At 34.9% G+C, this 27,156-nt stretch overlaps 1 protein-coding gene across 12 annotated transcripts in view; it reads left to right on the top strand.

Annotated features, from left to right (window-relative positions):
- ROBO2 (roundabout guidance receptor 2) overlaps positions 1-27,156 on the top strand; it is a 570,793-nt gene that overhangs the window by 358,755 nt on the left and 184,882 nt on the right. Inside the window, exon 1 of one of the 12 annotated variants that reach the window (XM_057696202.1) lies at positions 2,623-2,716. The exons of the other annotated variants lie outside the window; for them this stretch is intronic. Within the exon in view, the coding sequence (XP_057552185.1) occupies positions 2,710-2,716 (7 nt within the window). The 5' untranslated portion in view covers positions 2,623-2,709. Of the gene's footprint in view, positions 1-2,622; positions 2,717-27,156 lie in introns of those variants that run through there. 12 annotated transcript variants of the gene reach the window in all.

The raw sequence follows: 27,156 nt of genomic DNA, 5'->3' as shown, positions 1-27,156 counted from the left end.
GCAACTACTGAGGCCCACATGCCCAGAGCCCGTGCTCCGCAACAAGAGAGGCCACAGCAATGAGGAGCCTGCGCACCGCAGCAAAGAATGGCCCCCACTCACCGCAACCTAAAAGAAAGCCCGCGCACAGCAAAAAAGACCCAACACAGCCAATAAAATAAATAAATAAATTTATAAAAAAAAAACAAAACACATATATGTGGAAGAGAAAGTCAGAACCATCCTATAGAATTTTAACTTATCTTCAGATTGGAACCAAGCAAATAATGCTAATCTAAAATTATATCTATAGGGCATTTTTTAACATATGAAAATGGTTTATTTTGCCCAATCTGAAAACATTAGAAATGTATATGACAACAGAGCAAATTTTTAATCATATCCTATCATGAAGCAAATCGTCCATTTAAACCCAAAGTATGAATTTGAAAGTATTCTCAACTACTCTTGCGTATGGTAGAATGAAAGTTCACAAATGCAGTCTCTCTTCTATGTTTTATTTCTCCATTCACTGATTCTGAAAACAGGCTAGAGCTACATTGTATTACCATCCTATAAATGCACCTGAGGTGTTTTTACCAGGCTTTTCCACATATATTTAAGCCACCATGGTGGTCCCAACTGGTACCCAAATGGTCAGAAAGCATAAAATAGAAATGAACCATAGTGAACTAGTGTCCACCCCCAAACTTGATCGAAAATTCTTCCTTTATGCAATCAACCGATTAAAATTCTACTCTGCTAGTGTCTGAGGGAAATCCAATGAAGTATACAGAACCAAGGACATTACTGTTTTGTTCTATTCATGCATCTTTTGGTTGCAAGTAATAATAGTAATAAAACAAAAACAACAAAAAATGCTCATATAAAACATTGGTTTATAGGCAGAGATGGTCGCATCATTTCATGAAATTCAAGGACAAAAAATGAAGTTGAAAGCAGTGAAACTGAAAAACAAGGTTTCTGTAAGAAACACAGCATTCTCTCTGTGCCCTTTTTCTCTCTGCATGTTGGTGCCTCCGCTTTCTCTGTTTATATATCTTACCTGTGGTTTGAAATGACCCCATCCAAATTACAAAATCACGGCCTCTTAGCTCCAGTGCCCACTACCAACAGTTTGCGGAGAGAGACAGACAGACAGAGAGTTAGAGAGGGGGAAGGAGGGAGGGGTAGAGAGAGGGAGAAAATGTGGATTATCATGGCAGAGCTTGAGTAAGAGCTTGCTCTGGTCCACTCTGCTGTGACCATGACCTTGGGGTTAGATGAAGTGAGTCTATTAGTAGAACAGAGAATAATGTGTGTTTTATATAATCCAACCCCTATGCCTGGAAACATGGCATAGATATTGAGTGATGGCTAGAAATCCAAGCCAGCGTTGATTAGCAGTTCTGAATAAATTAGCAGTTCTGTGTAGAAGGGAGGACTCGAACAGATTCTTGAAGGATGAGTAGAGATTGACTGGTGGGGAGAAAGACAGATCAGTTCAGTCTGGGAGAATAGTGGAAGCAAAGGCTAAAGATTGGAACCTGTAAGAGAGCTCAGCTGAATGGTGACTAGAGCAGTGAGGACAGGCGCTGAAGGTCTACATGAAGAAATTGTGAAAGCTGTAGAAAGGATGGCTTTGTGGAAAGCCTCGGATGATAAACTATGAAGTTTTTACCGTCTGGGAGGACACCTTCGAAGTTTTATTGCTGTTATTGCTTTTATATGTATATGTGTAGGGTGTGACTGCTAATCAGAGGTGTGCTGGTAAATGTTTAACAGACAACTCTCCAAAATAAAAAAGTGTGTGTATGTATTTATGTATTATAAGTTTTATTGATGCAAAGGATGTGCAACACAATTTACAAATAATAGAATATATAATACCTTTTATTGTGAATCTCATATCTCGGAATGCTTTCATTGATATTTGCCACACTCTTGTATCAGTAGTCAATCTATGTTTGCAGTTCAATCATGGTTTGCCAAATGGAGTTGAATCCCAATCTGCTAATTCTTTTCCCAATAAATTTACTGTCATTAACTCTAATATGTAATCTCCTGTTAAACTACTTCTCGCTCTTGTATAACTTATATTCTTCAAACCGAAAACTTTTTCAGCTTCATTACCAATGGTAAATGTATATAATTTATCAGTAGACTCACAAAATATCTGAAAATTTCGCAGTTGGCTTTTGTGACCCTGCATAAGCTGCCTCTAGCAAGCAACTGCTTAGAATATGAAAGGTGATGAGGATCTCAATGTTCATGGAGAATAAAGTTGCATGTGGGAAAATCTGCAAAAGAATCAGTGGGATTTGATTGGACATGGGAGCAAGGTGGAATTAAAGAAGATTTCAAGAATTTATGCTTGGGTGAAGGGGTTAGGATATACCATAACAGAAAAGGGATATAAAAATCCATGTGCTCAACAAATATCTGTGGAAGAGCAAATACTAATGAGGAAAAGCTAAACATTCTACATGCTGTACAGGATCATTTTCTAATTAATTGTTGAAGTCACCTACGGTTCAGAAATAGATGTAAATAATTATTGATTTATATTAAATTAAGCTTCTCTTTTCAGCTTTAATGATGACCTTATTTGCACATTCTCCCTGAAGTGGCACCCTCACTGGACTTCAAGCTTTCCCAAGGCAGAATCTGTCTTACTTTCATCCTGTGTTCCCAGCATCTAGCTCAGATTTGGCTCCTAATATTCAATAAATGTGGGGTGAGTTAAGAAATAAAGATCTATAATTGTCTCTGTAAAAGACAAAGGCTAGTCGATGATGTAATGGGGCAGACTAGTTGACTTCAGTCCTTAGCCAGGCCCAGAGAAGATGTTAATGCTGAATCTAGAAAGGCTGTGTTTTGTTCCTGTCAAATCCAAGGAAAACCTATCAGTCCATAAGGAAGTCTATAGGGAAGATTCAATAATAAAAGTATGTGGTTTGATGTTAATGTTTCACTGTCTCCAGAGTGAAAACTCCAGCAGTCGTTAGATATAGAGATAGCCTTGAACTCCAAACCCAGGAACTAAGGATAAGGATTAAGGGACCTGTGTTGGATGTTGTCATGACTATAAGCATTTAGCAGAATGAGGCAGAACAATCCCCTCTGCAGCATACAATCTGTGTGCAGTATGCTTCCTACTTCTTTAGGAATTTAGAATAAAATCTTTGGGATTTGTTTTAACTCTTCTGTTTTTATGAATATATATAGTCAGAATAAGGACAAAGAGGGGATTATAAAACAAAAAACTATTTGTGTATTCAATCTAGAGCAGTACATTTACAGAATTTTATAGGAAATATAAGGAATAGCATGTTATGCACAAATTTTTTTTCTTTTAATCGTGTGTAATTAAAGGGAATTATGTATGAGGAGTGCAAAATGCCCTCTGAAGTGATTGTGTTCCCAAAATTCATTTGTAAATAATCATTTGCAATGTAGTAGATAGTTTTGCATAGAAACAATACTAGTTTTTAGTTACCCCCACACCAGTCTATAAAACCTGATTGAGCTCAGTGCCTGAAGTCTATGAAGGCATTAATGATATTATAGGCAAGGGACTGGCAAACTATGGTCTGTGGGCCAAATCTAGTCCACCTCCTAATCTTGTAAATATAATCTTATTAGAACACAGCCATGCTCATTCATTAATATATTGTCTATGACTAGTTTAGGGCCACAGTGGCAAAATCAAGTAGTTGCAACAGAGACCTTTTGGCCTGAAAAGTCAAACTATTCAGAGAAAAAGGTTGCCTACCCCTGGAGAGTCTTTAATTAGCGTTTTTTCTTTTCCTCTAGTTTTATTGAGATATAATTGACCTACAGCACTGTATATGTTTAAGGAGTACAGCCTAATGATTTGAATTACATACATGATGAAATGATTACCACGATGAGTTTACTGAATATCTATGATGTTCAGTTAGTTAGTCTCTAACACCACAAGGAAGAGTGAATTGTGGGAAATTTTATTGCGTTTAGCCTCTGAAGATCAGGAATGGATTGGCCTCTACCAGAACAGTATGCAGACTCATCGTGCCTTGTAGCTTTCCTCTTGTATTCCCCTGTCCCACCAGTCAGTGGTTGGTACAACTTAATGTGACAAGAATTGATTCACAAGATATAAGGAGGGGACTCCAGGAGAACATAGGCTAAAGACATGAGAGAGTGGGCCTGGGCTATTTCTTCTGTTGTTTCAAGTCCGTTGGAGAAGTGAGGATATGTGGCTTGATTCAGGGACACTGCCTTCTATTTGGAGCTAGTGATGAAGGTTTCTTTTGCAGGGTTGAATCTCCTCTGCTTCCTTCCTTCCCTCTCACTCCCACCGCTCCTACCTGGCCTCTCTGCATCTCAGATCCTGCTAAGAATAGGTCTTAAGGTGAGGTACCATGTAGACATGAGTTGAAAGTTAAAGGATTTTATCTTGGGCAGGAGCCAATATAGTAAGAATGGGAGAGATAAAGTGGGAATTAAAAGCAGCTGTGAGGAGGAAAAGGGGGTTCCTGGGCCACCAGAGCATCTCGGTTTATTAGCTAGGAAAGATGAACTTACACTAGGTATTGCCTCTCCTGTGTTATACTTTCCTAAGCTGTTCTGTATGATGCCCTGTTATTCTTTGTCATACTGGCAGTGTCATTGCTAGATGACACTTATGTGATGTTGCCATGGGCCAGGCAGTGTGCTTGGCATGCTCTGCACTCAGAGGATGTCCTTTCTCCCTCTCTGGCAACTGCTCCTCCTTCTTAGATGTAATCCTTATCATCTAATCTTTAAATAATTGAGTTCCTCTGGACATAGTTGTGTGTGCTCTTTTTTTTTTTTTTTTGGGGGGGGGTACACCAGGTTCAATCAACTGTTTTTATACACATATCCCCATATTCCCTCCCTTCCCTGACGCCCCCCCCTCGAGTCCCCCCCACCCTCCCTGCCCCAGTCCTCTAAGGCATCTTCCATCCTCGAGTTGGACTCCCTTTGTTATACAACAACTTCCCACTGACTGTTTTACAGTTGGTAGTATATATATGTCTGTGCTACTCTCTCGCTTCTTCTCAGTTTCCCCTTCACCCCCCGCCCCCTCCCATACCTCGAGTTCTCCAGTCCATTCTCTGTATCTGCGTCCTTGTTCTTGTCACTGAGTTCATCAGTACCATTTTTAGATTCCGTATATGTGAGTTAGCATACAATATTTGTCCTTCTCTTTCTGACTTACTTCACTCTGTATGACAGATTGTAGTTCTATCCACCTTATTACATATAGCTCCATCTCATCCCTTTTTATAGCTGAGTAATATTCCATTGTATATATATGCCACATCTTCTGTATCCATTCATTTGTTCATGGGCATTTAGGTTGCTTCCATGTCCTGGCTATTGTAAATAGTGCTGCAATAAACATTATGGTACAAGTTTCTTTTGGGATTATGGTTTTCTTTGGGTATATGCCCAGGAGTGGGATTACTGGATCATATGGTAGTTCTATTTGTAGTTTTTTAAGGAACCTCCAAATTATTTTCCATAGTGGCTGTACCAACTTACATTCCCACCAACAGTGCAGGAGAGTTCCCTTTTCTCCACACCCTCTCCAACATTTGTTGTTTCCAGACTTTGTGATGATGGCCATTCTCACTGGTGTGAGGTGATACCTCATTGTGGCTTTGACTTGCATTTCTCTGATGATGAGTGATGTTGAGCATCTTTTCATGTGTTTGTTGGCCATCTGTATGTCTTCTTTGGAGAAATGTCTATTTAGTCTTCTGCCCATTTGTGGATTGGGTTATTTGCTTTTTTGGTATGAAGCTGCATGAGCTGCTTGTATATTTTGGAGGTTAATCCTTTGTCCGTTGTTTCATAGGCAATTATTTTTTCCCATTCTGAGGGTTGCCTTTTAGTCTTGTTTATGGTTTCTTTTGCTGTGCAAAAGCTTTTAAGTTTCATGAGGTCCCATTCGTTTATTCTTGATTTTATTTCCATGATTCTAGGAGGTGGGTCCAAAAGGATCTTGCTTTGATGTATGTCAAAGAGTGTTCTGCCTATGTTTTCCTCTAGGAGTTTGATAGTGTCTGGCCTTACATGTAGGTCTTTAATCCATTTGGAGTTTATTTTTGTGTATGGTGTTAGGAAGTGTTCTAATTTCATTCTTTTACATGTGGCTGTCCAATTTTCCCAGCACCACTTATTGAAGAGGCTGTCTTTTTTCCATTGTATACTCGTGCCTCCTTTGTCAAAGATAAGGTGCCCATATGTGTTTGGGCTTACTTCTGAGTTCTCTATTCTATTCCATTGATCTTCCTTTCTATTTTTGTGCCAGTACCATACTGTCTTGATCACTATGGCCTTGTAGTATAGTTTGAAGTCAAGAAGCCTGATTCCACCAACTCCATTTTTCCTTCTCAAGATTGCTTTGGCTATTCGGGGTCTTTTGCGTTTCCATACAAATCGTAAGATTTCTTGCTCTAGTTCTGTGAAAAATGCCATTGGTAATTTGATCGGGATTGCATTGAATCTGTAAATTGCTTTGGGTAGTACAGTCATTTTCACGATGTTGATTCTTCCAATCCAGGAACATGGTATGTCCCTCCATCTGTTTGTATCATCTTTGATTTCTTTCATCAATGTCTTAAAGTTTTCTGCATACAGATCTTTTGCCTCCTTAGGTAGGTTTATTCCTAGGTATTTTATTCTTTTTGTTGCAATGGTGAATGGGAGAGTTTCCTTAATTTCTCTTTCTGCTCTTCCTGTGTGTGCTCTTAAATCTCTCATTCTGTACATCTCCCTGGACAATCACCTTTACTTCATGGATTCAGCTGCCTTCTATAAACTGATAACTCAAATGTGAAACTCCCTCCTGGACCTATCTTCTAGATATCCAACTACCTACTTGGAAACATTTCCTTTGGGCTTACTCTTGGTTTTGTTTTTTGTTTGTTTTTTATCCTACTCTTCTATCATAGTCTATCTTAGTCAATGTCTCCACCTTTGTGAAGGTACACCTCTTCTCAGTACAAGAATACCTGTATCTATCTTGCCCCTTTTCTTTTCCTTATTTCTTGTACTTAGTCACCAGATCCAATGGGTTTCCTCTCCTAAATGTTTCAAATCCGTCTGCTTCTTTCTATTCATGCTGCCACCATCCTAGTCAAAGCAGTGGGATTTCTCCACAGGAATATGAAACAGCTTGTTATCTGGTCTGTCTGAGGCCACTCTTAGCCCTAATCATGTTACTCTTCTACTTGGAACTGCTCAGTGATCTCCTTTTGCTTTTCAGAAAAAGTCCAGCATCATTAATGTTACCTGCAAGTCACTACATGATCCTTACACAGCCCTTTGCACTTCCTCCCACATGCCGTCCTTCTTCCAATCTTTGATTGTCTTGTTCCCTCTGCTGAAAAGGCCTCCAATTCTCTATCTTTCACCAAACAATCCCTGGATATCTTTCTCAACAGAACTTAAGTCAGAGCCTCAATGTGAATCTTTCAAGAATGATCAGACTAGTTGAAGTACCCCAAATTTCCCATATGCAGCTATAATCACAATTGTAAATTAGTATATAATTATTGTAAAATCTGTCAGCCTCACTAAAATGTAATCTCTTGGAGGATAAGGGTTATATACCCCTGTTTAGTGTTGTCTTTCCATCTCCTAGTACAACAACTCTATAAATATTGAAAGAAATTAACTTACTGACTGACAGGTTGAATGCATGAGCTCTTTATTGCATACAGTCTTGTAAGATATTAATTATCACCACCATTCATGGTAAGTAAGTAAAACTAAGTTTCAGATCAAGGCTGAGACCCTCAAACCGTGCACTACAATATGCTGCAAAGTAGGCTTAGGATTTATTTGCTCTCCTCTGTGTTCCCCATTGCCATGTATAATGAAAAGTTGATGAGGTCCAGCTACTTACTGGATCCTAGGTAAAGGAAGAGCAAATCAATATGTAACAGTGTTTTTGGTGTTAAGGGTCAAATTGAATAAATTGTGTACCTTATGACTCTTACATAGATAATGGCTTCACTGGATATCACTCTTTTATTTTAAGGCCACTTGGTCTGACTATTATTATTTTTGATGTACTCACATATAAAATGAAGAAATGGCCTAATAATGAATACTTGATCCCCAAATCATGAAATCAATTTTAATATGCTTGGAAGATTTAATATTTTCTTAGTGCAATGAGATTGATGAAGTCCTGTTAATGAATATGTTGATGAGATTGGAGGAAAATGGGCTCAACTGTCTTTTGTCACCAGTGGAATGAACCTTCAATACAAAGTAAGAAGTAGGTAAAGTTGAGGCATTAAAGCAATGTGTAAGTGTAAAAAGGTTAATTCTTAACATTCTTTTTAAAAACTTCCTCAACTGTGCATTTTTATATAGATAATAAAATAAAGCTAACTCAGAAAATTCATTTAAGATTAATACATATATCTTTATGCTTCTTAAATGAATTCTCTGTGAATCTGATTGTTTTCTTTCTAGACCAGGACTTATATAGACTCAAAAAGAACTCCTTTTCCTGATCCATCAATGGAAAGTATTTTATTTCAAATCATATTTTATTAAAACAAAGTATCTAATAAGAAAACATGTTTTAAAATCAAGTAAATACTAAGAATGTGGAAAGTAATTTTTTAATAAATTAAAATTTTCTTTTTGAAACATTTATATTTTAGAGGCAATTTTGAATATGATTTAAAAGTTTCAAAAGAATTTTTTTCATCTGAACTCTACCAATCAAGCTGTATTCCCATGTTAACTAGCTTGAAGACAGATACTAATTGTACCCCCAATTTGTAATGCATCAGTTTAGCACTATTGATCTGCTAAAAAAATGAAAGTAAACTATGCAAGAGCCAGTCTCAATACCAAAGGAATGATCTATTGATTCCATCTGACAATGCTTTGTCTACAGATCAATGTGTATGTGCAGCAGAGACCAGTTAGGAATGAAACAGCGTGGGCAAAGGTTGCAAAAGAAATAGGGTATCCAAGATCATTGGAGATCATGCAATGAACATACCATACAGTTCATCTGATAGGTGTTTGTAAACGAATTCGGTAGGTTTACTGTGTAAAAAATTCACAACATAAATATTTAATTACTAAAAATATTATACCAGGATCATAGGGAGCCACTTTGAAGAAATTAAGGCTCAATTTTTAATCAAGAATGACTTTGTAGTGAATTTGTGAGATACAGTCTTGCTCTGCCTTGCTCTCATTTCACCATATGTGATTTTTTTCTTTTAAAAACCTGTTTCCCATTCCCTGTATCAAACACTTATAATATTCAAATGCCCTCAAGTCATGAATTTCCCGACACCTCCCTCTAGGCCTTAATTCAGATCCAAATGGTTGACCTATATAATCCCCTGGGAACCTAATGCTGGTTTACCTTTTGGTCTTCCTCAGGTTTTATTAGAACAAGCATACATTCTTTCAACCTGACAACAAAATTAATGGCATCTCATTCAATACATCTCTTGTGTCTCATGACATTTTTGTCCCCTCAGGTCCCCTTCCCAAGCAGAAGCATTTATTTAGTTTATAGTATGATTAGCTCTTTATTGATCTTTAACTTTTGAATCTTGATTTATTTCTTTAAAATACCTTTTCTTTATTACTTTGAGCATAGGCATGTATTGTGACTTTGGATCTAATTCTTCAGTTAATGTTGATCCTACAGTTATGCTTTGTCTTAGCTAAATGTGTGTGATTTGTAATACCACTGCTTCTCAGGTTCTCCAACCCATGTTGTATATTATCTTTGGATATTTCTTAAGTTTCAGATTTTAAAAAATGAGATATATCATGCTGGGCTGATAAAAGGTTGAAAGACAGAAGAAATATTTTCTAGCGTAATCATAAAGCAATCATTCATCAGATGGCCAGCTTCCCTGCTGTGGAATAAAATTTAATGTTATAGTGAAATATATGTATATGCAAAAAATTCTCTTTGCGTAGTCCAAACCAGAGAAGGCTAATTGCAATATTATAGCTATGGGAAAAAAATAGCCTACCGCTAACTTTCTAACCCACCTCCCAACCCCACTGTCACCGTTTTTACTTTCTGGGACTTGTTACATTTTAAGAACAAAACTAGGTGTCAGCCTGTATCAACATTGTTTCTTTAAGAATAAAAATACTCTAATTTATGAATTATTCAAGTTAACATATCTTTGGGGATTTTTGAGGATTCTAATATGATCAGATGTGACCTTCTGAGATAATACAGGAGGAGTATAGAAACTAACTTATATGTAGAAATACTGGATTTTGGAAGAAAATAATATATAAAATAATCAGAACATTATCTGCCAAAAAAATATATATGCATTTTGGAGTTTTCTTATGTAGATGTCTTCTTTGTTTTAAAAGCCAATTTAAGCATATCTATTTTGACTTAAAACCTAAGGAATAAAGAAAAAAAAAGTATGATAACTTTTATCCAAAAGAAATATCTGTCAAGTCTAAAAATTCAGTACTATGCAATAACACACAATGCATATTTACCCTCTTTGTTTATGCAATTTATTTTAGTATTAAAAAGTGTGAGTCTTCTATACTAGCAATCCTTGGTAGATTTTATATATATGTATGATTTTCTACTTTTATATACCTTTGACTCAGGTCTGATGAAATATTAATACATTGCAATTGTAATTCATGCAAGGAAATATGTGCTTGAAAACCTTATACAATCTAAATCCTCTGTCATTCACAGTTCACAGTGATAGATGTTTTTCTTTAAACTGTGGTCATGCCATGTGGCAGGAGTATAAACAGTTCATCATTAATTTGGCCTGTCAGCCTTAAAATAGTTTGAATAATTGACAAATTATTGTTTTTTTAATTTATGATTTCTAAAATTTTGTTCATAATATGCGAATTTTTTTTAATGTGATATTGTTACTGAGTCCAAGCTCATACTGCTTGAGGTACAACAGGACAATAAATTGAGAGATGAGATGTTTGGGCAAGGAACAGTGACCTTATTCAGAAAGCCAGTAGACCAAGAAGATGTTTGACTAGTGCCCCAAAGAACCATCTTACCTGAATTAGAATTCAGCTTCTATTATACTGAAAGGGGAGGAGTGTGGTTGATTGTTGCAAACTTGTTGGTACTGGAATCTTTTGTTCTTGCAACTGCCCATGTAGGTCTGATCAAAATGTTCCTGATAAACCTCCAACAAGGCAAATATTATTGTAGATTCCGCAACTTTTTATGAGTGAAAAGTGTTATACCTTTAAAGGTCAAGCCTGGGAGGCAGACCACTGAGAATGGGCTATCGTGTATATTTCAGGCTTTAGGCAACATCCTTTTACAAGGGTTCAGAGCCAGCATGACTAAGCATAGGCAACAGGGCACAAAGGTTAGAGCTAAAGGAATAGATCCAATATGGAATCAGGGTTGTTTTTCTCTGTTACAATACTGTTTCAATTAAGCTCAAAATGTTACTGCATTATTTTTCCCTTCATATTATAAAACTTGTACTCAGGAACTGAAATTATAATGTGACTGGGGTCATACATTTATGATTTTAAATAGTAATCAAAGGAATAAGCCACTGGATTTAAATAAGATAGTGATTATTATTACTTTCTGTCAAAACTACATAATAGTAATTAATAGTGTACTTTTTATGTTAGCAAAAGAAATACATAGTTTTAAGTATCTCCTATTAAAGCATCTAGTTTTAGTTTATTACTTTTTCTTATACTTTGTTTCTTACACAGTATTTGTATAGAACTGAAATATGCCTAAGCTTTCTAAATGAAATGGAGTTAGAAAAATTCCTTTATTAGTTGTATCATCCATCATGACCTTACAGATAAGTGAGGGAATCTGACGTTGTTTTCATAGTCTAGCATAGAAAGTGGCAGAGTTTTTTGATTGGGTGATGACTTGCTCAAAAGTCCTCCTGAAAAATCAAAGGAAATCTCCTTTGAAAATGTCTACGGTAAAATATGCAGCCTTTTTTGAACACACTCTGTCTCCTGACCAGTCTATTCTTAATCTTAGTATTTAGATGCCAGAACTTTTATCAAAGCCCAGACACTACAGTATGCAAAGCTAGGATAATAAATAAAACATACTTTGTGGAAATGAAGATCTTTGCCCTATAGCAAGTTAAAACATGGTCAAGATTTGGATTACCTTGTATATGATGTCTGGGATATTTGCATTGTCTTGCCATACCCCCTCCTCTTTGATAAACACTCAGTTTCAAATACATGCTTTTCAACCTACGTAGCCTTGATTGGTCTGGAAAATGCAAGTGTGCTTACTCTCTTGCTCTGTGTATGTGTATATATACACACATACATATATCAGTGCTCAAAAATGGCAACAGGGCAAAAAATAAAAGGCTAAGCAGGACTAACAGTTGTCCAAATCTCCACCACTTAGACTGATTTCTTAGTACTTCAGACTTGGCTCTGAGTCTTATCAGGTGTTAAAACTATGTATATTATATATTTAGAGAGAATGCACATATGCAGTCTGTGAGAGAGCAGCCTTACTTACTAGAACACTTGAGGCTATTTAGGTTGAAAAGTGTGTATCTGAAAAGGAGTTTCCAAAGGAGAGAAGACACAAATGCATACATGCATACGTGATATTACGTAGGTTACATATAATATATTACGTTAGCATTAATAGATTTGTGTATTATATGTAATTCAAGGGTATTATGTATGGACTTTACTTAAATTGTAACCATTTAAAAATGTAAATTTCTTTTGTAGAAAATAAACAGCCAACAAGGATATATTGTACAGCACAGAGAAATACAGCCATTATTTTGTAATAACTTTAGAGTCGAGTATAAAAATATTGAATCATTATGTTGTACACCTGTACCTAATATAATATTTTAAGTGAACTATATGTCAATGAAAAATTAACTAAAAAAAATGTAAATACCATTTTTACCTTACTAACCCTAAAAAAATTTGATCCATGGCCTGTTATATGCTAGATTGTACCTTTTTTTTATTACATTTATTTGTTTTTATTTATTTATTTATTTATTTATTTATTTATTGGCTGCGTTGGGTCTTCATTGCTGCACACGGGCTTTCTGTAGTTGCGGCGAGTGGAGGCTACTCTTCATTGTGGTGCATGGGCCTCTCATTGCAGTGGCTTCTCTTGTTGTGGAGCATGGGCTCTAGGCACGTGGGCTTCAGTAGTTGTGGCACACAGGCTCAATAGTTGTGGCTCACAGGCTCTAGAGCGCAGGCTCAATAGTTGTGGCACAGAGGCTTAGTTGCTGCACGGCATTTGAGATCTTCCCAGACCAGGGATTGAAGCCGTGTCCCCTGCATTGGCAGGCAGATTCTTAACCACCACACCACCTAGGAAGTCCTAGATTGTACTTTTTATAAGTACATACAAAATGAAAGATATTTCTTTTGTGGAGGCTGTGTTGCTACGTAACTGTCATAGAAACTAAATTAATTATATTGATTTATTAAAAAATGAAATCATTTCTTGAAGTAATATTACATATAGAAATGTTAAATTGGTAGCATTCTGTATTTCCTAAGTCATTTAAAATAAAAGCTACCTCTCTAGTTTAAGGGAAAGATAAAATCATAACCATTATAACTGAAGACAAAAATTACCAAAGAATATTATATATATGTTAAATTCTTATACTTACCATCATCTTTGGCAGCTAATTTTCTGAATGTTAACTAAATAGAATAGAACTTTCTATTTACTATTATCCTTTAGCCATTAAATTAATAGTAAAAAAAAAAATGAATGATATCTTGCAAGTCATTAAGAAGCAATTACCATCTTAAAATTTCCAGAATCTAGACTCATCACTTTACTGAAACAGCACTTTATCTGCTTTGCTCAGGACTTAGACATGATGATCAAGGAAATATGTTAAAATGTGAGGAATATGGTATATTTAAAAAGAAATAATCTGGTGAGTTTTCCATTGCATTGAGTCTGTATTTTATCAAGTTGCATAGTTTTGTGGTCTCATAATATTAATTAGTAATTTTTATATCCAAGTTAGCTTTGTAAAAGATGGACTGTGTTTTCTCTTCCCCTGTCCTCTGACATATGCGGAAATAAATCCTTATGGTTGTTCAGATTAGAATAGAACATGATCCACAGAGGGTAAAAATGCTTTCTTTAAGCATGTGGAGTTCCTTGCATCAGTACTATTTTAAAGACAGTGTCTTCTCCATCCCCATTCAGGAATGTAGGGCAACCCTCTAAGGCAACAATGTCAATCAATTTTGAAATTTCTGTTCCCTTCAACATTTTCTGCTACTTTTTTCATCTCCTATTTTTCTCTCATTTCCTTTCCTCGCTACATTCTCTTCTCTTCTTTCCTAGACAAACATTATTTAACAGAACATTTCACTTTCTAACATGCTTTAGGTCTATTCTAGTTCCCCTCATAGATGTCATACCTAGTTCTCTAAACGGATTTTTTTTTTAAGATTTATTGAGGTGTGATTGACAAATAAAGTTGTAAGATATGTAAAGTGTACGAGATGATTTGATATACTGTAAATGGCTTTTAACCAAGTTAAACGCTCTTCGGTCTGGTACTGGTCCAACAGGCAGCCGGGTAGTGTTTACTGAATAAATGATATAGGAAAAGGATCTTAAGATACTTATACATTGTTCAGTGTGAGAAACAAAGAATACACATGTAACTAAAATGCACAAGTTGTTTCCATTTGTTATCCTACTGTGTGTTTGCTGTAAGGATGCGAAAGTTGAATAAAACAACCATTTCCTTACTCATGATGCTTTTTAACTTTGTTTTACATATGATACATTCTTACATCATTTGGTCAATAAACAGCCTAATTTTTCATATCGATGGGTATAATGTACCTATTGAATCTAGAACTTTGCCACTGTAATTACTTCCATATGCCATTTTGCATGGTTTTTTTAAAAATATATTGAATAGCAGAGTTCATTGATAACTTTGGAGTCTTTTGATATAAATAAAAGTTAAATTGCAGCGTTGCCTATTGACTATTTTTCAAATAACTGTAACAATTTTGCATTTACAGGAATAAAGATTTCTTTTTATAATGAGGTATGCATATGGCTTTAGTATTTATAACGTGCACTGATTAAATGTCTCAGCCAATATTTACGGGTCATGACATGATAAATGGATGTGTCCTTTTTATATTCTGTAAAAAGCAAAATGAACCATAAAAGTAAATTCATTGTGTTTATAGTAACGTGAACATTTATAGCTAGCTTCATGTGGTTTCGCTTTGGATAAAATGTCTTTAAAATTTCCCTAAATCTTAATACCTATGTGAAAGGCCAGTTTTTTTTTTCTCTACTGATTCTTACATGGAAAGAAGGGAAGTCTCCGCCTAGTGTGCAGTCTTTGATATTGATCACTTTTTGCTAGGTCCCTTTCCACTTACACCATTGTGAACTGACCTGATTCTGGAAGCTGCCGCTCCAGAAATATTTGAGGGTGGCTGGAAGGAATGTGAGGAGAGGCTCTCTCACTGAGCATGAGGTCCAGGAAGAACCTTCCGTCTACCTTCTTTTCTTGTTGGCCTCTCTGTCTGTCCCTTTCTTGCCCTAGGTCTCTTTAGATTTTCCAAAATCGGTACAGTTCTTCCTGGCAAAGATTTCATACTGAGTCAGCAAAGTCAGTATCTCATGGAGAAGATATGAGGGAGAAGTGTAGAGTATTGAGTGGAATGTTGTACAGGTCAGCCTCTCCTGAACATTTCCTCTTTCGTTCTGGGGCTTGACCCCATGTAATGTTCATTGTCCAACTGGTTTTACAATAGAGCAGCTCTTTCGCATTTCTCTTGCATTTGAACATTGTATTCTTTCCTTAAATCCAAGAAATGTGTTCTGCAGTATGTTATGCAAAATGTGCAATGTTTTCAAAAGAGTGATGGGATTGTGTATATATATGTATATTGCATATGTATGTATACATGTATTTTGCATAAGGTAATATAGAATAAAAATAGGATGACAATTACTAAGTTGAAAATACCGAAACTTTATTTAATGTTGTTGTAGAACAGTACCTAAAATGCATTTTGGAAGGATTAAATTTAATAGATACTAAGAAAAGGTGTATCTTTGTGTCTGAACTTAAATAAGGAAAGAATTCCTTTATAAAATGAGTTGCACTGCATAAGAAAGCAGTATTCCAGAGGACATCTGTGTAAGTGAGGCCTTTGGGATCAAACTGAAGAAAAATGATCACGCAGAATAAAAGTTACAAGATAAATGTCTTTGGTCGAGGTTTTCAGAGTGACTTTTTTGCCTTTTGTAGAAAGCTGCTAGCTTCTAAACCTTAAAAATCAATGTTGGAAGAGTACTACTTTATTCTTCTGTGCATCAATTCAAAGAAAACACAAATGTAGAATGATCTCTTTTGCTGATGCTTACCAATATTTTGTTTATGGAATAAGGAATGCTTTAAAGCATTTTAATTTGAGGTGTCTTTTTTAGGTTTAAACACAAAACATTTTAAACTTGACTTCTAAGTTAAAATATAAGAATAATATAAAATTTACACTCATGAATGCTTCCATGTTGTGACTTCTAGTTCAAAATAGGTTATGGCTATTATGCAAGATCATCCTACTATGTAAAAGAGAACAGTGCAATTTTCAAACCTTTTTTTTTTCAACCAGTGAAAAAGTTTTCAAAAGCAGAACTCTAACGTATAAAATATAATTAAACAGTATTTAAAGAGGGATCATAATTATGAATGTCTGATAAGCATCCAAAACTGATGAATATCAAAATAACCTCGAGTACCATTTCATGTTGCTATGATGTGTTGTATCCTTTGGTATTGGTCAGATATCTAACACTGCGGCATATCCTTATCCAGTGCAGCAGATGCCCCTCCATGTCAGCGGGCCCTACCAGAGTTCATGTGTGTAGCATTCCCATTTGTAGCATTGCACGAGTGAACAAGCTTTAAATTAAAAAAAAAAAAATCATAAAGTCTAATGCTAAATCCCACACTTCTGATCCAAGATTTATGGCAATGTAATGTGTGTGGATGTCCTAGGCTTTTAAAACTTTACGATGCTATATAAACATGAGTAATAAGCAATTTAGGTTCATATTCATTGTCCAGGAAGAGTTTGAGTCTAAGCTTTGAATCAAGTTGGTTATTTGGGCAGTGCATGTGTTGGTTGTCAAATGGTAGGTTAGGAATACACGATATTTTAGTGCATATTATTTTTTATTGTACTTAAAGATAGTTTAAAAACAAATTTAAAGTGAAATTCAAATCTAATACTGTTGGAATCCTTAGACACGTCTATGGAACACTAGAATTGGATTGGATACAATGTGAAGAAAAATAAATGTAAAAGCCAAGGTATTATTTTTGCTTATCATAACATTCGTATAGCTCTGAACAGTTTATAGAATCACTTCTTGCATATTGTGGTCAATAATCTTTAAAATAATCTTTTCAGGTTTATAGGATAAAGTGGTTAAAATTATTATGACTTCTTTTCCTAAAAAAGCAGACTTGCAAGAAAAAAAAATTCAGCTTGATATGAATTTTTCCTCCTTTGAAATCTTAGTTTTCCAAGACCTCTTTAAATAAGATCTTGGGTGAATGTTGTAACATCATTTACATATGTTGGCAAATAGTCTCAAGTCTCACTCACTTTTATTGTCAACTAAGAACAGTACAGTTCTACTCAATCTTATAACTATTAGGCTATTGTCAATACCGTGAAACACCTCAGAATGATATTGCAAGATAAATTTATGCTCTTTTGGAGTTCCTGTTTTAGAGGCAGGGCATTTCTACTAAAATTGAATTTTACAAAATAATAGAGCCATTTCAGAAAAAAATATTGTAATTCTCATTTTCCCTCAAAGCATTTCTACTATGTCCCTATAAGACACTATTATAATTAATTTATAGTCTAGCATCATAATCACTTCTCATATTAATAAAAATAATTTAGGTCCTCTGGCTTTATTTGGAGTATTCTGCTCTCTTTTCCCCGTGCAAGTTGTAGCTATGTATCCTGCAGGCAAACATGTCGTTGAGGTGGCCATCTTGGACTAAAGAAGGGATAAAGGTCGTGCCATGAATTATCTAACACAGAGCCTCTCCCTCATACCAAACCTTTTTTTTTTTCTTGATTTTTAGATCAATGTTACCTATCTCACAGCCTTATAAAATGAGCTATATGTAGCACCTCAGTTTGCATATTTTATAAATTAAGCAGATAATGTCCCTAATTATCCTCACCTCTTTCTTTCCTCTGATTACTTCTGCATTTGTTTCTCATTTATTATTGTTCATGACGTCATCTTTCACTTCAGATCTTCTCTTCTATTTAGTTAACAGTTCCCTTTAAACTTCACATAAATAATTTCAAGAAAAGTGCTGAGCAGAATTTTAATATTCATATCTCCCCTTCCTATACATGTATTTGCATAAATTAGTTTAGGTTCATGTCTTTATTGGAGGGACTAACCTAATTAATACAGAGGATGAAGTTTTAAGAGAATATACACTTTTTATGGTGCTTGGTAGATTCGAGCATATCATTAGGCACTTACTCTGATTAGATAGATATGTATGTATAAAACTGTCATATGTTAATGGACATTCTGTATACATTAACTTATGTCTCCATCTAAACATCTTCAATAACTCTGTTAAATGTCATTTTATACCAGGTCCTTCCTGTTGGGATTTATTAGTCTGCGCTTTGACAGGAAAGTTATACTTTGCTATGTTTAGTTAATTGAAACTAACATTTTGCTACCCTGAGAAGTTTTAAAGAGGTAAAAAGAAGTTCAAAAAACTTTCCGAGAATTCTGGTTTTAGCAACTTTGACTTTTCCATGAAGAATAATTGCTGCCTGGACAGTGAAGTCTCTGAGTGAATCAGATATGAAATCCTATATGGAAAAAGGGTGACAGTTACTGAAAAGAACATGTCCATTTATCTCGAGCTTTGGGAATTAGGAAAGACCTTTCAGTTATGAAATGTATAGAGGAAGAGCCTGGATTTCATATCTGATTAGTTAGTATCTCCAGTTAGGTGTTGCCAGCAGAATTGTCACCTGTGTTTGCAATGTCAGGAGTCATCCTTCCTAACTGCTGTGCCTGAATCGGGATGGGTCACATGTCTGCAGTGCATTGCTTCTCAGTTCCAAATCCTGAGCTGGTTTGGGTATTCTCATTCTTTAAATGGCCTATTGTCCTTTTTTGGCAAATAAAAATCAGCGAGTGATTGATGTGCCACACCAGTTTGGTGACATCTCGTGCTGTATCGCTGACATATTTTGCTTCTTCCTTAGATACAGCTTTTTCAAGAGCTCGAATAATTCAGTATCTTAGGCGGATAACTGGCATGAAAGCAGAAAGGTGGGCACCTGGCCACCAGCATCATTAGCAACTGTGCTAATAGTGAAAAGATATACTGTAAAACATTATAATAGTTTTTTTATTTAAGAAAAAAATATGATATTAAAATTGACTATTTCAGGGTTGCTAACAACCCGTTGAACAAATGTAACATTCAGTAAAGTTGTTATATATCTCTAAGTCAATCTAATAGGCATTAAAATAAACCAAAAGCTGACTTGATGTAATATGAGCATGTTAAGTACACACAGGATATTCCCTTCCCCCCCAATAATTATATATACTTTTTAGGACTCTCATGCTTAAATGTCTATACAAAAATTATCATATATGCTGCCTAAAAGTGACTTTTGACCAAAACTCATTAAAGGAAAAGAAACAATGATTCTTATAACAGTAAATAATTTTGTAAAACAAGGTTAGAGATTTTATGTTTGTCTACAAAGTCTTTCAATAAGATAAGCACACAATTTAAATACAGACTTAAACTTAACTTGGTAACTGTGGAAGCTAGAAGTTCCGTGATAGTTTCTTAGAAAAAAGAAAGATATATAAAGTTGTGGTTTTGTTTAATTAATTGTACTAGAATAAAAAGGTAACAGTTGCTTTTCAACAATTTTAAAAGTGAGGCTTTGCAAATTTAAACATAGCAAGACTAGCTTTTCTTTGAAATAGGAACCATAGGAATATTTGAAACTATGTCTAATATACGGCATAGGTGAAATAATTACTGAGGGTGACATGTAGTAATTGGGTCTGTAACTCCAATTACCCTGAGGCATTGACTCATTTAGACTTATACCTTTATTCATCAGGTTTGTGAGATAAGCTTTTCTGTAGAAATAAATCCAGAGTATCTTCCTCTGAATTCAAGGATTCCACAACCCTCCTCTCTAGAGAACTAGCAAGAAATCATTGAATTATTTGCTAATTGTGAGCAAAATTTGTATTGATTTTTTTCTGTCTTTCGAGCTGATGTTAAGACCATCATACTTCAGGTCACTAAATACTTTTCAGCACCATCTAATTGTCAAAGAATCACTTACTAAGACAAAATTGTAGACATCAAAGCCCCCCCCCCCCCCACACACACACAGAGGCATACAAACACAAAGAAAATGATGACACAGGCAGTTAGTATTTTCTTTCTTCTCCTCCTCATCTGGTAATCTTTTGCAATGCATATGACAGAGTTTAAGACCAATAATAATTTTAAGCATTATCAAAACTACTATATCACTAAGCTCCAGCCATGCCTGGCTTAACTGCTGGGCAAGTATTAATTTCTCATCGCATCCCAATGCCATTACCCCAAAAATATACAACAAAAAATAAACATACGTCCACATTTGTTCATTATGTTGTCACATCCTTTCAGGTATGATATAAGGAGCATAAATTTTGCTTTTCTTTTAAAATAACTTTATGGATATAAAAATAGATGTATTTTTTTCTCACACTGTTCAAATGCTGTATTGTGGTTTCTAGTAAAATGAGACTATTTCCATGTATTATAATTCCTAAAATACATTAGCAGAGTGTTTTAAATTAAAGAGGTATGTCAGTTCTCTGCACTGATACACAAAACTATTGCTCAATAAATTTAACTGAATTTAGTGAAATATAGCTGTGGAGAAAAATAGAAAACACTCCTTTGGATGCTCACTATTGTCTTTTACACGGGAAGAGCTCTTCCTCTTTTGGCCCCTAAATAGTTGTTAAAACCAATGTACCTCATCTTTGACATCTGTTTGAGCAGAATGAATCCATTTTAAATCCCCAAGTTACTTTCACTGTGACAGAATGCAGTAAATGAAGCAAAATGGTTTGGGGAAATGAGAAAGTGTAAACAAGCCAATCAGATGCCATTTAATTTCCTGGTGAGCCAGAAGTTTTCTCAAAGAAAAGCGAGATCAGACTTTGATAAAGGAAAAGCTGCTTATAACTCATTGCTATTTGAAGGAAGTTTCCCTCAAGTATATTGAGATTTAAATTGATACTATGCCCAGAAATGTTTCATAACAACAGCCAGGACTAATAAGTTAGTTAGCAGTATTGCCTGATGGTTTACGAATACCTAACTGTTCTTGTATATACAGGAAGAAGGCACCATTAACATTTTTGATGAAGCTTGCTGTGCTAAGAAACATGGGATTCTGATTGCCATGTGTTGGAACATTCAACACTTGTGCTTTTTTTTCTGCCCATTAATAATGATGAGATTCTTTTTTTAGTATTGTTGTTGGATTGTTAACATCTGTTAAATTCTGAGAACATCAAATAAAAACAAACTGTTAAAATTTAAAGTTTTTATACGCTAACCCAAAATGTAACATAATAAGCTTCAGTAAGTCATACTCTGCCGTATAAACCCTTGTAGTCCGCTCAGGGGACAACTCTGGAGAGACAACGAGATTGCAAGGTGGATCACGTAAATTATAGAAAAAACTTGGCATCACAATTTGCTTGGGATTGAGTTCATGTTTTATATCCATACAGTTCCAACAGGAAGATTATAGATAGTATCCTTTTGAACTAACAAGCATTTTTCTTTAAATTAAGAGTGAAATTGAGATCTCATTTGCTGGTTCCAAAATTAAAGTTTCCTAATTGAGAAGTTCTAATGCACAACACAATAAAGAATGAGAGAACTCATGTCTGTTATACCTTTATATTTTTGTGGTCTTGTTTTTAATTATTCTTTAGGTTTTTTCCTTAGAGATTATAAGAGGTGGAGAAAAGTGCCTGCAGTGTTGAGCTATTTAAATTTGCATGTGTGAGAGATATTCTATTGAATATACAGTCTTGCTTATTGTACACAAAGCTTATAAAGTGTCACATTAATTTTTTTAAACTATGGTAAAGTGCAAAGATGAGTACACTAATTCCTTCCATCACTGTATCTGTACTCTTTACAGTGTCACTTCTATCCAGAGGAGGAATCCATTTCTCTACTGCTTGTGTAGGGCTGGCCTTGTTACTTGCTTTGACCAATAGAATACAGTAGAATTGATATGCTGAGCCTACATCTCATGAGGGCCTTGCTAATTTCACATTGCGTTATTGGAACATTGATGCTACCATGTGAAGTAGCATGACCTAAACCCTTTGAGACTGAGAGACTAAATACAGAGAATGGCACAACTGTACAGCTGTACAGCTGTCTCAGTAATCACAGCCAGCACCAACTACCTGGAGATGTTGATGAGACCGACTTTGACCTTCCAGCCCCAGTAGAGCCTCCAGAACTATAGATGGTTGAGTGGCCCCAAGCAAGATCAGAAGACCTACTCAACAAAGACCAGCCTTAATTGCTGACCCAAGTGTGAGCCAATGGAATAGTTGTTGTAAGCCATTAGGTTGACTTTTTAAAAAAATTTTATTGGAGTATGGTTGCTTCACAATGTTGTGTTAGTTTCTGCTGTACAGCAAAGTGAATCAGCTATACATATATATGTGTATATGTATATATATTATATATATATATATCCCCTCTTTTTTAGATTTCCTTCCCATTTAGGTCACAACAGAGCATTGAATAGAGTTCCCTGTGCTATAGAGTAGGTTCTCATTAGTTACCTATCTCATACATAGTAGTGTATATATGTCCATCCCAATCTCCCAATTCATCCCACCCCTTCTTCCCCCTTTGGTATCCATAAGTTTGTTCCCTACATTTGTGTCTCTGTTTCTGCTTTGCAAATAAGTTCATCTGTACCATTTTTCTAGATTCTACATATAAGCGATATTATGTATTTGTTTTTCTCTTTCTGACTTACTTCACTCTGTATGACAGTCTCCAGGTCTATCCGTATCTCTGCAAATGGCACTATTTTGTTCCTTTTTATAGCTGAGTAATATTCCATTGTATATATGTACCACATCTTCTTTATCCATTCCTCTGTTGATGGACATTTAGGTTGCTTCCATGTCCTGGCTATTGTAAATAGTGCTGCAATGAACATTGGGGCACATGTATCTTTTCAAATATGGTTTTTGCAGGATATAAGCCCAGGAGTGGGATTGCTGGGTCAGGGTAGTTCTATTTTTAGTTTTTGGAGGAACCTCCGTACTGTTCTCCATAGTGGCTGTACCAATTTACATTCCCACCAACAGTGTAGGAGGATTCCCTTTTCTCCACATCTCTTCAGCACTTACAGTTTGTAAATTTTGTGATGATGGCCATTCAGACCCGTGTGAGGTATCTCACTGTAGTTTTGATTTGCATTTGTTTAGTAATTAGTGATGTTGAGCATCTTTTCATGTGTTTTTGTTGACCATCCTTATGTCTTCTTTGGAGAAGTGTCTGTTTAGGTCGTCTGCCTATTACCAAGTTTTGAGGTTGTGGTGAGGCAGCAATAGTTAGCTGATAAATACGCCTCTTAAGGGAAAGGGCAGGTGTTGGTACTTTACACTGCCTGGAACACAATAGAGAGTAAGGAAAAATGATTCAATCAAATGAAATGAAATAAGAAGAAAACTTTGCTTTAAAAGAGTAACAACTTCACTAGGGAATTAGGCAACAGAAACTTTATCATATACTTAGCTTGGGCCTGTGAGAATCACCTCCATCCTCTTACTGAGTTCTGGACTTGAGACCAACATTACAGTTTTTCATCTTAAAATCACTAATTAGAGTCAGGGTAAAAATATTTATATGCAAATCTATGTAAAAAATTATCTGAGGAAATGTGAATAAAAATCATCAAAAATCTATTTCATTTTAGATACTTATAGATATTTATACATTGTTTATAAATATCTTACCTCTCTAAGGTAATATTTTCTGGTTTTACTGGTTGTCAAGTGAAAGATATTTTTAAGAATACTGGACATTTAATCAGATATGTCAGTTCATTTAATGTGAAGGTATAATAATTATCATAGTACAATTAGCTTGATTGTTCTTTGGAATTAACATTTATGAAATATTCTATTCTATTATTCAATATTAATTGTTTTACAGAAGAAGACTTGAGCTTGAGGTTCATAGCATGAAATAATCACTTTTAGTAATAGAAGCAAATGGTTATTAAGATTATAAAAACAAAATAGTGATAAGAAGAAAGGGTATATATTTTTAATTTTTACCTTTGAGTTTTAAAAAGGCATATATGGAGGTAAATGAAATTTTAGATTCTTAGATATGGAGTTAGACTGGCAAATATATTTTTAGAAAAATGAAAGGATAATATATGTGCTGTAAAGTCTATAAGTCTTTAAAATATGTTAGAAAAGGTATTTTCTCTATTTACCAAAAACTGTCCAGAGAGGACAGTTTGGTTGAGTTTTATTGAATCTAAAGAAGAAAGAAATCTACATCTTTCATTAAAATCTCCATCAGCCGTGTTTCCATTAGAGTTCCCTGAAAAATGACTCATAAAACCAACAGTTTTATGCATCAGGTGACAGGTTTTGACAGAAACAGCACTGCACTTTTTGCGATATGCTACATTTTGAATGCTTAAACTGTGTGATTAGGTGTGCTTTATATGACTTCCACGTGCTTAGCTAGCAAAAATCTGAGTTTATTTATACAAAATTATTCAAGTGAAAAATGGTGTCTCTCAAGTGAGTAAAGTCAGACCTTGAAAGGCACCAGAGGGCATTGGCTAGCATTTTATTACCAAGTGAGCTGTTGTGGGTCTGCTCAAAGTAAGGCACAAAACTTCTTGGTAAGCACAATGAGCTTTTTTGATTTTTAATGATGCAAAAATAAAAATAAGGAATCCCACCAGCTAATAAAGCAACTTTCTGTTCAGCTTCTATTAGTTCAGCTCTCGTGAAAAAAAAAAAAATCTACAAGTGTTCTGTAAATAGAAAGAAATAAAATTTTCTAACTTTGTAATGTATGCAATAAGCTTTTGTTTTTCCGTATGAGAAATATCTGGTTGCTACTCTTTAGATACTCTCTAGACACTTTTCTCTGGGCATATTTTAGGATAACTGCGTTGTAGCGTCAGCTGGTTTTTATTTAGAGTTGAAAATCCAGTTGTTAAAGTGTTCAAATCTACTTTTTCCACTTTGTTGTTGAATGAGACACTTCACTTCTTATTGTTAGCATGGAATACTAATCACGTAACTTAAACTAACATGAAGCATTTTCTTGTAAGAGAAGTGAAAGGAACTCATGCTTTAGAGACAAAGAGCCCTAGGTTTCTAACTCTAAGCTACATGACATTTGGAAAGTCCAGTTCTGACACTCAGAAGCATACATCTCTGAACTGGAGATCCTCTCTTGAAAAGTGTTGTATGCTTTAGAGATTATATATCTAATATGATGCCTACTGGGTAACATATTTCAAGAATGATGGTGGTAATGATGATTAGAACAGGTATATTTAATACATTTTTATTTTTAATCTTTTTTTTCCCAGCAGTTAACAGGAAAAAGATTTAAATATTATTTGTGGACACTGATATATGTGATTTTTGATTTTTCACTATCAAAGATGATGGAATCAGTAGAATAAGGCTAAAGCCTTTATTTTTGAGTGAGACTAGAGATTTCCTTGTGATGTTCTTAAGTCTATGCAAGGTAAAGATGAGTGTGATGGAAGAAAAATGCCTGTGTTACCTGTTATATATTTTAGAATCATTTTTTTGAGATAATAGATGGCACTGAAGCTGAGCAAGTAGAGAATTAATTCTGACTCATTACTTACACTGCAGAGTATAGTGAAACCTATTCATTATGAATGCACATTTGAAATTCTATAAAGTTAAAAAGCTTGCTCCAAACACATAGTTTTCTTTTAGATTTCATTAACTTTGTCATTCAGTTTCAATAGTTATATCCTTTAATGTTATGTAGATAAAATTTTAGAAAAATCCAGATGCATTTGAGAACAGTTCTGACTTTCAAAGGAAATCATAACAGATGCTATATAAGTGGATTTCTCTATGTTCTTAATTCCTAGTTATATCAAAATTTTCTTCAGTAGTTTAAAATTCAATGTAAAAAAGTTTCACTAAGAAACATTTATAATTTCCAATTCTCTCGATTTAATTCTTATGAATTTTGAAGTTTTAAAATTCATCCATGTCTTTAAAATCCAAAATTTTCAATTGATATGTTATTCTCCAAACTTAAAAAACAAGCAAAACTTTGTCCTCCTATTCCTACATCTTTCCTAAATTATTATGATCTCATAGTTCTTTTCTCTGAACTCCTGTATTTTCACTGTCTAAATCACACACTCTTGGCTTAATGTCCTCATGACAGGAGGATATAGCTATTTCAACGAATGCCTATACGGTTCAGGTGTGTTTTGGCTCAGCACTGCATCCCCTGATGCTAGTGCAATGCTTGCCTAAGTTGGGTTTTATTTAGTATTTATTAAATGAATAAATAAGAATACTGAAAGATCTCACTCTTTGAAATTTCAATATTCCATCATTATCAGTCAGATACACTATTTGATTTCTTCCTCATTCCTTCTTTGCTTCCTTCCTGCCTTTCTCCATCTCTCTCTCTTTTCCCTTCTTTCTTCTCTCTACCTTCCATCTTTCCCATCAGGAAAATGATAAACACCTCGCTGAATTACATTTTAAATTGGAATTTATTTTAAAAGTTAGTTCATAGCAAAATTATGAAAAAACAATCTTTAAAAATCCATTGAATCACCCATAAAGTATCACGCTCATTCATTGCTATCAGAATAGTGAGTTGTTCTCATTTTTGTTGAAAGGGAGACTGTGAGAGGACGGATTTCTAAATCCTATTTCATAGGAATAGTATTGGGAACTGACTGAATTGTGGA

The sequence above is a fragment of the Hippopotamus amphibius genome, chromosome 10, assembly GCF_030028045.1.
Source record: "Hippopotamus amphibius kiboko isolate mHipAmp2 chromosome 10, mHipAmp2.hap2, whole genome shotgun sequence".
Classification (NCBI taxonomy): domain Eukaryota; kingdom Metazoa; phylum Chordata; class Mammalia; order Artiodactyla; family Hippopotamidae; genus Hippopotamus; species Hippopotamus amphibius.
This window is presented reverse-complemented; position numbering and strand designations above follow the sequence as displayed.